This window comes from Budorcas taxicolor, chromosome 15, assembly GCF_023091745.1.
Source record: "Budorcas taxicolor isolate Tak-1 chromosome 15, Takin1.1, whole genome shotgun sequence".
Classification (NCBI taxonomy): Eukaryota; Metazoa; Chordata; class Mammalia; order Artiodactyla; family Bovidae; genus Budorcas; species Budorcas taxicolor.
In genome coordinates this window covers 1,013,471-1,024,516 of record NC_068924.1, presented here as the reverse complement: position 1 = coordinate 1,024,516, position 11,046 = coordinate 1,013,471, and the positions used below count along the sequence as shown (strand labels likewise).

The following is an 11,046-nucleotide window of genomic DNA, read 5'->3' as shown; positions in this document are numbered from 1 at the left end:
TCTTGTACGAGGGCGGGGCCTCGCTGCAACTTTTCTTGCAACCTCGCGGCACTCGACAGCCATTGAGAGGGGTTGGAGCGCTTTCGTCATCAATGAAGTATCGCGAGAGAAGGAGAAGCTGTTACTCTCCCGCCTAATTCAGGTTTACCAACAAGCCGGTTCTGAGACGCCATCCCGCGGGGTGCTGTTGCTCTTCTTGTCGCGATTGTCCCTCCTTCTTCCCGGGTAAAAGTCAGCCTCGGGTCCCCAGGGTGGGGCTGTGGAGAGTCCAGGTGTGGGATAATTTGCGAGTTGCTTCCTCTGTCTGTGGCGTCGCGGGCGGAAGCCCAGAGAGGGCTGACTTTGTGGGAAGAATGGGCCGAGTAGGCTCTGGAGGAGCTTGGAGGTTCCGCGGAGTTCTGTGGTGCGGGCGCGCTGAGGTTTGGGATCCTCACCGAACAGGAGGTCTTGGCGTGGGAGGGGTCGTTCCACGGTGGCAGCCTCTCCTCCTCAAAAGTGAAAGTGAAAGTAAACTCGCTCAGTAGTGTCCGACTCTGCGACCCCGTGTACTGCAGCCCACTAGGCTCCTCCGGCTATTTTCCTTCAACGACGTGTTTTGTTTATTCAAACGTGGACCCCTTATCCTTTCAAAAGTAGCCTATGTCTTTAAAATAATTGTGTTTAAGCAGGAAATACAGGATCTCCTTAGGCTCCAGAGTAGCCCTTACATGCAACTTAAAACATTTCTGTTCAGTTATTTGTGTGCTAAACCGGAAGTATTGTGTGAGTCTTTTTGCCCATTCATTTAACAAACATTAGCTTCCCACAGCGCACGCAAAAGGAGCTAGGAGAGTTTAATTATAGTGGTAAAAAAGGAGTGGCACTGGAGACACGCTATTTTTTTGTTGTTGTTAACATTAAAAATAAATATATAGTAGGTGCTTAAGTGAAAATGAGACTCTTCCAAAATTGCCAGTCTGCATTTAAAAAATATGTTTTAAATAAAAGTTTGTTTTAGAATTTGGAATCGAGTGAGTTTTCTGACCTGTTTCAGCACCGGACCCAAGGGTACTTGGAGAGGGAACTGGTCTCGGAGGAGGTGGACTGACCATAGAAATGAGTCCTGCGGATGCCCTGTAAGCGCCTTTCTTTCGAAATATTTGTTGGTTTGGGTTTCTATCAAATAGCCTTATCGACTATGATCACCATAAAAGAAAACTTGTTTAGTAAATAAAGAGCTTGCATGAACACAAGTGTTGGTCGTTACAAAAAGTATTTGGAATGGTTAACAATTCATACTGTATGTTTGTTAATTAAAGATAATATGCAGCTGTAGATTGGGGTTTTGCAGTAGATTGGCATATTGCTGTATAAATTTATGTGCTTAGGTTTTTGTCTTAAACTATTGAAGCTATAAATATTCTTGAACTAAGTCTTACTAGCTAATGCAGGTCTTTTAGAGCACATTTTTAGAGGGATAAATTGCCCTAGTACTGAATAAATTGCAAATGAATCTGACTAAAATGAAAATAAATAAAAGAACTAGGAAAAGTAATGTGGGAAAAGCTTCCAACTTGGAGTCTTTCATCCTGGTTTTAATTTCTTGAGTAGCATTGTTAGACGCTGAGCAAGTTAGCAAGCCTTTAAACTTCACCTCAATTTCTTCATTTGTATCATCAAGTTAAAATGACTCTCAGATAAATTTTCATATTTAAATGAAAAAACTGAAGTGAAAATACTTAAGAAATTGTGGAAGTCTGGATAGTAATGTGATTTGAAAGTATTCTGACTTAATCTGTATGTATATAGTAGTCAGAACTGTGCATATCATTTTGAAGTTTCTGAAGAGACATCTTTTCTGAAGAATTCTCCTGTGTATAAAGATTTGAATTTTAGAGATATATAAAAGTTTGTTTTTAAGTTCGTATGTTTTAGTGAAAACAGCCTGAATTTTAATCCTGGCTTTTAGTACCATTTCTGCCATTCTGTTTCATGGTAAAGGTATTTAGCCTTCTGGTTTTTCAGAAACAATAATACTTAACCTCTTTACATGTGAGTTGAGATGAGATCAGAGATACCAAATTATTTTAAAGACGGTTAAAAAGTCACATTACGTTTAAGAGAGTGTTAATAACTTATCATATTGCTGCTTCACATGACAGTATTGAATCTTTGGGGTACTACCAAATTTAAATGGCATTGTAAACTTGGCCAGATTTGTTAATGGGAAGCTAACTTTGTGTAGAGAGTAGTCAAGCAGGACCTGGATGTAAGTTACTAGCTTATTAGAATAGAAATCTGCTTATAAAATAAGAGGAGTGCTTTTTAAATTAACTAGTTAGTTAATTCTAATTTTCCTGGAAAAGTACAAAATAAATAAATAGCAAATTTAGATACTGGGATCAAATTCTCTTAGATTTTTGCTGTGAAACAGAGTCGGAAAATAAATTTTCAAGTCCAAGTCACATATGAGTGTATAAAACTGCTTGTAACACGGTTATATATTGAAGCAGTTACACAGCCTTTTAAAAATTGTGTATGTATTCTACATTGTATTAGTGGTAGGAAGATTATGATGTTAATAAACTAGTGAATGCTTCAAATTTTCAGATCTTGTTTAGAGCTGGAAAAATGATTTTAGTTCTTAATTGCTATTTATAGATTTAGTTTAGTTTTTTTTTTATTTAGTTTAGTTTAGATGTTCAGTTTGCTTGAACATTCTTTCAATGAATTATATTGAAGTGTTTCTTCTTTTTAAATACAGCGATGATGAAAACACATTTAAAGTCTTGGTTGCAACGGATATTCATCTGGGATTTATGGAAAAAGATGCCGTGAGAGGAAATGATACATTTGTAACATTTGATGAAATTTTAAGACTTGCCCAGGAAAATGATGTGAGTTTGGTTTGCATTTCTGCAGTTTCTACCAAGTTCCTGTACTTACTGTTTTTCCTTTTAGAGTTTTGTTTTATATGTTCTTGTGCTCAGATTGCCTGGTTAAATATAAGTATGCTAAAAGTCCAAATCAGATTTCATGTGCCTTATTCCTTGAATTCAAGTAGGAGTGACTTTCGTAAATAGTCTGTAAAAATTAATGAAAATTGATGAAGTGTTTACTGAGTGCAGCATGTTTCTATTTGAACTGTAAAGATGACTGTCATAGTTTCTGCTTTCAAAGAACATACAGCAGGCAAATCAGTATGTAAGATAAGATAAATGTCTAAATGCTCAGATGCAAGGTCATATGGGATAAGAGCCATAAGAAAATTATAAATAGCATTTCCTGGGAGATTAGAGATAGAAGAGATCACATTTAGAATAGGACAGTAAGATGAGATAAATTAAGTGGCATTTAACTTGGGCTTGGAAGAGATATAGCAGCTGTGTTGGCTCACTGGTGGGTCTTGTTTGAGAAAGAGGGCTGAAAAACTAGAAATGTGGTTTGAGCTTCAGTGAGAGCTTCAAATGCCAGATTGAGGAGTTTGTACCCAATTAATAGAAAGTCTTCTGGCAACAGAGTCTAGCATGAAGTCAAAATAAGTTTGAGGCTTTTTTAAAGTGGTGGCTTGCAGTGGAAAAAAGGAAGTGAATACAAGAACTATTACAAAAATAGGGTTTGCATACTTTGATTAGGAGATGCAGATGAGGGAGAAGGGATGACAGTATCTCTGAAGTGTGTTAAGTTTGGGTGAATGGTGGTACCGGTAATAGAAGTAGGTTTTAAATAAGGAAGATTTCTTTCTTATTTTCACGCTTCCTTATTACATACTTCATTATATGGGAAGGTGATGAATTTTGATTTAGGCCATTTGAGTTGGAGGTTCCAATAGGATATTCAAGGAAACCTTTTGGCAGGCAGATAAAATGTCCATCTAGAGCCCAGAAGACAACTGGGGAATAAACATAAATTCGAGTGACTTGCAAACTGTTATCTTCAACTTTTCCTCAGAGTTTTGTTCAGTTTTTCTGCAAGTCCTTTAGTTCATATTTCTAAATATTTATGAGTGGAACCTTCCCACTATTTTCTGCCTTTGAGTCTATAGACTTAATTCAAAACTTCTATCTTATTTTGCTGAACTACAATAGCTCACTTTAGATAGTGAAGTCGCTCAGTCGTGTCTGACTCTTTGCGACCCCATGGACAGTAGCCAACCAGGCTCCTCCATCCATGGGATTTTCCAGGCAAGAATACTGGAGTGGATTGCCATTTCCTTCTCCAGGGGATCTTCCCGACCCAGGGATCGAACCCGTGTCTCCCGCATTGTAGGCAGACGCTTTACCATCTGAGCCACCAAGGAAGTCACATTAGTAGGTCACCTTAGGTTTTTTTTTTCTTTTTTACAACATAGCAGACAGAGTGAACTTATAAAATCATAAATCAGATCATGGCACTCTGCTGCTTCAAAATCTAAGTGGCCTTCCATTAAATCTAGAGTAAAAATTAAACTACAAAGTTCAATATGATCTGACCCCTACTAGAAGACTTCATTTCCTTTGACTCTCCGTGCTTGGCTTGTGCTCCATCTACACCGGAGTGTGGTGTTCTACTCTGGGACCTCTGTGTGTCTGGTTCTCTTCCTGCTACTAGCATCTTGATTTAGTCAGGGTTTACTTCTCAGTTCAAGTTTTATCTTTTTGAAGAGGTCTTCCCTGATAACTCCAAACAGTCTTACCACATTACTCATTCATTTTTTCATAGCACCATCTAAAATAATTTATTGGATTGTCTACTTGTTTATTTTCTTCTCCACTGGAAGATAAATTACATGAGAATGAAGATTCTTTTCTGTTTGCTCATGTGTATCCTAGTACGGCGAAAGGATCTGCCGAGCGGGAGGCACTCTCATAAATGTGTTCATGAATGAGGGAATGTCTAGTATCGTCTTCTTTTACCCTGAAGGCAGAGAAATTAACAGTCAAAGGAGGTTTGTTTGTGTCCTTTTCTATGCTTAGGTGCTGAAGAACAATGTCTTTCCCTGAGCGCAAGCTTTTTTTTTTTCCTTCACTGTGTCATTTCCTTTCCTTCTGCTTCCTCTCCCTGCACTCTTTAATCCTAACTGTCCTCTTCTGCCCACAGCCCCAAGCTGGTACCTCCAAATGCATGTTATATTTACTTTCCCCCATCTTTTGTGTCTACTTCTTCTTACTGAAGCCTAAATTCTTCCTGATTATTAAGTCCTCTATATTGTGGGCAATGGCACCCCACTCCAGTACTCTTGCCTGGAAAATCCCATGGACGGAGGAGCCTGGTAGGCTGCAGTCCATGGAGTCGCTAAGAGTTGGACACAACTGAGCGACTTCACTTTCACTTTCATGCATTGGAGAAGGAAATGGCAACCCACTCCAGTGTTCTTGCCTGGAGAATCCCAGGGACGGGGGAGCCTGGTGGGCTGCCGTCTATGGGGTCGCGCAGAGTTGGACATGACTGAAGCGACTTAGCAGCAGCAGTAGCAGCAGCCTTCTAACCAGCCTTATCTCTGCTTTTTATTCTATCAGCCTAATCTGTACTCTCTAGTTCTTCAGAGTCTTTTTTTTTTTAACTTTTAATTTTGGAACAATATCAGTCTTAAGAGACATTGCAAGAATACTACAAATAACTTCTTACCCTTCACTGAGATTTTCCTACATTGAGTGTGTGTGTGTGTGAATGTGTATTTGTGTCTTAATCGCTCAGTTGGATCCAACTATTTTGACCCCATGGACTGTAGTCCCAGGCTCCTCTGTCCGTGGGGTTCTCCAGGCAAGAATACTGGAGTGGGCTGCCATTCCCTTCTCCAGGGCATCTTCCTGACCCAGGGATCAAACCAGGGTCTCCTGCATTGCAGGGAGAAACTTTACCATCTGAGCCACCAGGGATGTCCTTCCTATACTTTTACATTTAATTTATCCCCTTTCTCTCCATACATACACACATAGACAGACACACTTTTTCTGAACCATTTGAGAGTAAATTGCATGTGTAACCAGAGTGCACTTGTCAAAACCAGGGAAACTAATGTTTCTCCAGTACTATCATGCAATTCTAAGATGCTGCCAGTTTTCCCCACAACAAATGTCGTTGCAGTTTGGGGGCAGGTCAGTGATGTTAGATCCCAGCCCAGGATTACATTTCACGTTTAGTTGTCATGTCTCTTTAGTCTCTTATAATCTGGGACATTTCCTCAGTCTGCCTTGTCTTTCATGACTCTGGCTTTTTTTTTTTTTATAAAGTTGTGATAGTTTTAGGTCAATAGTGAAGGGACTCAGTGTATCCACTCTGCCCCAGAGTCCTCTGGTGGCTCAGATGGTAAAGAATTTGCCTGCAATGCAGGAAACCTGGGTTCTATCCCTGGGTCGGAAAGATCCCCTGGAGAAGGAAATGGAAACCCACTCCAGTATTCTTGCCTGAGAAATCCCATGGACACAGGAGCCTGGCAGGCTACAGTCCACGGGGTCACAAAGAGTCAGACACTGAGCACCATGTGCTCTCCCCAAACTCCCCTCCCATCTAGGCTGCCATATAACTTTGAGCAGAGTTCCCTATTCTTTGTGGTAGGTCCTTGTTGGTTATCTATTTTAAATATAACAGGGTGTCCATGCCATCCCAAACTCTCTTAACTATCCTTTCCCCCCATCCTTAACCCCTGGCAACCATACGTTTGTTCTCTAAGCATGACCTTGACATTTTTGAAGGGTCACAGGTAATTATTTTTGCAGAATATTCCTCAATTGGATATGTCTGACATTTCCTCATGAGTAAATTCATGTAGGGCAGGAATACCTCAGAAGCAAGTTGTGTTCTCAGTGATCACTAGAGTCACAAACCAGTTTTTAAAGATACTAAAAAAATTTTTTTTGCTCTTGATAACATAAAACATACCACCCTAACCATTTTTAAGGATTTGGTTGAGTAGTATTAAGCACATTTGTATGTTTGAGTGACCAACCTCCAAAACTCTTTTAAACAACTCTTTCCCTTCCCCTCCCTTATAAAAATGTTTACTTAAGTTGTCTTTTCTATGGCTCTGATTGTGATCATTTTTTTCCTTTGCTCAAATCATGTTTAGTTTTGAAGACCTAGCTTAAATTTTAATTGTAGTCCCTCTGACTAGTGTAGGGGCCAGAAATCTTTTCCTTCTTCCCTTCTAGGTTCTGTGACTTGTCTGATAATTAAGTTAACATAAGACAGATAAGGGCTTCCCAGGTGGCACTAGTGATAAAGAACTCACCTGCCAATGCAGGAAACATGAGATGTGGGAAGCTCCCCTGGAGAAGAGCACAGCAACCCATTCCAGTGTTCTCACCAGGAGAATCCCATGGACAGAGGAGCCTGGTGGGCTATGATCCATAGGGTAGCAAAGAGTCGAACACGACTGAAGCAATTTAGCATGCACGCAAGACAGATTAATAGACTAAAAAATTGCATACGTGCATTGTTATTGTTTAGTCACTCAAGTAGTGTCCAATTCTTTGTGACCCCACAGACTATAGCCCACCAGGCTCATCTGTCCATGATATTTCCTGTGCAGGAGCCCCACAAAAATATGAGACACCCAGCAGTGAGGTAATGGAGGCTTATCTGCCATCCTGATCTAAGGAGAAGGGGAAAGGGAGTCTGGGCTTTAAAGGGGAGGAAGACAGTGCATAGGAAGATGGGAAGAGCAGATGTTTGTTAAACAAGTGTATGCTGTGCCATGCCCTGTGATGAGTCTTTCTGATACCAGAGATTATCTCTGGTAATAGCTCTTCTCCTGGTACATACCTCCTGTCTAAATTCAGAGTCTGACTTATGTTTAGATGCATAGCAGTTTTTCTCTCCCACTGGATTTTGAATAGAATAGGGGTCATATTTTATTCATAATACTCAGTATGAGGTATGGTACATTGTATTCAGTGAGAGCAGGGACGTGATCTGTTTTGTAGATTGCTATTTCCTGAGCTGTCACTGCCTATAGGAAGTCAAAATAATTGTTGAATAAATCAAGTGAGTAATTTGGATTGAATCAGCTCTGCCTTGCATGTTGTCGTTTAGTTACAAAGTTGTCTCTGACTCTTTCTGACGCCATAGACTGTAGCGCACCAGGCTCCTCTGTCCATGGGATTTCCCAAGCAAGAATACTGGAGTGGGTTGCCAATTCCTTCTCCAGCAGATCTTCCTGACCCAGGTATCAAAGCTGGGTCTCCTGCTTGGCAGACAGATTCTTTACCACTGAACCATTCCTTCTATCAGTTCAGTTCAGTTCAGTTGCTCAGTCGTGTCCAGCTCTTTGCGACCCCATGAATCGCAGCACTCCAGGCCTCCCTGTCCATCACTAATTCCTGGAGTTCACTCAGATTCAGGCCCATCGAGTCAGTGATGCCATCCAGCCATCTCATCCTCTGTAATCCCCTTTTCCTCCTGCCCCCAATCCCTTCCAGCATCAGAGTCTTTTCCAATGAGTCAACTCTTCTCATGAGGCGGCCAAAGTACTGGAGTTTCAGCTTTAGCATCATTCTTTCCAAAGAAATCCCAGGGCTGATCTCCTTCAGAATGGACTGGTTGGATCTCCTTGCAGTCCAAGGGACTCTCAAGAGTCTTCTCCAACACCACAGTTCAAAAGCATCAATTCTTCAGCGCTCAGCCTTCTTCACAATCCAACTCTCACATCCATATATGACCACTGGAAAAATCATAGCCTTGCCCAGACGGACCTTAGTTGGCAAAGTAATGTCTCTGCTTTTGAATATACTATCTAGGTTGGTCATAACTTTTCCGAGGAGTAAGCGTCGTTTAATTTCATGGCTGCAGTCACTGTCTGCAGTGATTTTGGAGCCCCCCAAAATAAAGTCTGACACTGTTTCAACTGTTTCCCCATCTATTTCCCATGAAGTGATGGGACCAGATGCCATGATCTTCGTTTTCTGAATGTTGAGCTTTAAGTCAACTTTTTCACTCTCCTCTTTTGGTGTCATCAAGAGGCTTTTTAGTTCCTCTTCACTTTCTGCCCTAAGGGTTGTGTCATCTGCATATCTGAGGTTATTGATATTTCTCCTGGCAATCTTGATTCCAGCTTGTGTTTCTTCCAGTCCAACGTTTCTCATGATGTACTCTAGGTTTTATTAAAGTGCAAAGTTTATGTTTGATTTGGATAACTTTAAGAAAAGAAATCACTTCTGGTAGCATGAGTTAGAGACTTGGTATAGTAATTTGAAGATGGCTTTTTGAAGGTGGCCTGGGAACCTAAGTGCGAGTCAGATTAGTAACCAGATTGGAAGGGTCTTTAAATGAATAAAATATGAAAGTTTAAATCTCCACATGTAATGCTATCTTTTATAAAATTTTTTTCTCTCTTTGGTCTATAGTTTTAAAAATTTTACCTATAAAACATACTAATTTTCACACTATTTTCTGTTGATTAGGTGGATTTTATTTTGTTAGGTGGTGATCTTTTTCATGAAAATAAACCCTCAAGAAAAACATTGCATACCTGCCTCGAGTTATTAAGAAAATATTGTATGGGGGATCGTCCTGTACAGTTTGAAATTCTCAGCGACCAGTCAGTTAACTTTGGTTTTAGTAAGTAAGTATATTTAAATGCTTCAGTGAATGTTTCCTTGTGTCTGTGATATATAACATTTCCTATGTAGGATGCATGAACACATAAACAGTTAGTCATCTTCTCTTCATTATAAGCTATTTCCTTGGCAGTTGTAGTTCTTTGAGTTTTCTGTACATTATTGTATTAATTTGTATTTCCCTAATTAATAGATAGAGTAACTTCTCAGATTTTTACTGTACTGTTGGGGGTCTCTGTTCATATCCTTTGTCCATTTAAAAAATTTGGATTGTTTTTGCTTTTCATGTTGAATTTGCAGGAGCTATTTATATATTCTACATATCAAGCCTTTGTTACGCATATATTTTTTTTTCCCAATCAATAATTGTCTTTTGACTGTTCACAGGACCTTTTGATGACAGAAATACTTAATTTTGATGTTCATAGTAAAATATATGACACGTCTGAGCAACTTCACTTTCACTTTTCACTTTCATGCATTGGAGAAGGAAATGGCAAACCACTCCAGTATTCTTGCCTGGAGAATCCCATGGACAGGGGAGCCTAGTAGGCTGCCGTCTATGGGGTTGCACAGAGTTGGACATGACTGAAGCGACGCAGCAGCAGCAGTCAAATATGTCCTTTAAGATTTGTGCTTTTGGGACTTATTGACAATATATACCTAGAACCCCAGGTCATAAAGGTATGTCATTTTTCTTATACATTGAGCAGGTACCACACTGCTTTTAGTTAAAATGATCTCAAAGTTGTCTTCTGCCTATGCCAGTGTCTCGGTTTTTTCCTAAAAGACACTGACAGTTTTGAAGTTTACTGGTCAGATATTTTGTAAAATATCTCTCAATTTGGGTTTTCTCATTATTAGACTAGGGTTATTGGTTTTGGGGAAAGAATATTCCTTACAGCGGAATTGCCCTTCTCATAGCTTGTTAGTAATATATGCCATCAATATGACCTGAGCTGGTGATGTTAACCCTGATCACTTGGTTAAGATAGTGTCTTACAGGTGTCTCCACAATCAACTTAATATTTTTCTCTTTCCATTCACTATTTTGTAGAAGTGAGTCTCCACGTCCAGCCCACATTCAAAGAGAGGGAGTTACGTTTTGCTTCTTGGAGAGAGAAAAGCGTGTCAAAGAATTTATGGGCATGTTAAAGCTACCACTTACTAAAATCAGTAAAATTTTAGGAGAGGCTCTACAACTATTTCCTTTCTCTTTAATGTTTGTCCAGTAATTTTAGCATTTGCCAGTGGTTCTTGCCTGCAGCTATTGTAACTATAGTGTCCTCATGGTGATTTCCTGTTTCCCACATTCTTTCTGCCATTTATTAATTGGAATTGTTCCATAAAGACTTGTCCCTTGTCCCCCATATGTTTGTTTATTTATTCAGTTGTCTATATTAGTAGGAACTTATTAAATCATTATATCAGTATGAACTCATTTTTTTCCTTTGAATTGTAATTTAACATTATTTTGATAATCTGTTTTGTTGCTCAAATAAATTGTTCCAGCTTTAGCTATTGGACACTC

General features: G+C 39.6%; 1 protein-coding gene across 1 annotated transcript in view; it reads left to right on the top strand.

The window, feature by feature from the left end:
* The first annotated feature begins 152 nt into the window (after positions 1-152).
* Positions 153-11,046, top strand: part of MRE11 (MRE11 homolog, double strand break repair nuclease) — a 76,642-nt gene continuing 65,748 nt past the window's right edge. The window contains exons 1-4 of the mRNA XM_052652594.1: positions 153-225; positions 1,034-1,115; positions 2,744-2,876; positions 9,360-9,520. Coding sequence (XP_052508554.1) covers positions 1,096-1,115; positions 2,744-2,876; positions 9,360-9,520 — 314 coding nt within the window. The 5' untranslated portion in view covers positions 153-225; positions 1,034-1,095. The remainder of the gene's footprint in view (positions 226-1,033; positions 1,116-2,743; positions 2,877-9,359; positions 9,521-11,046) is intronic.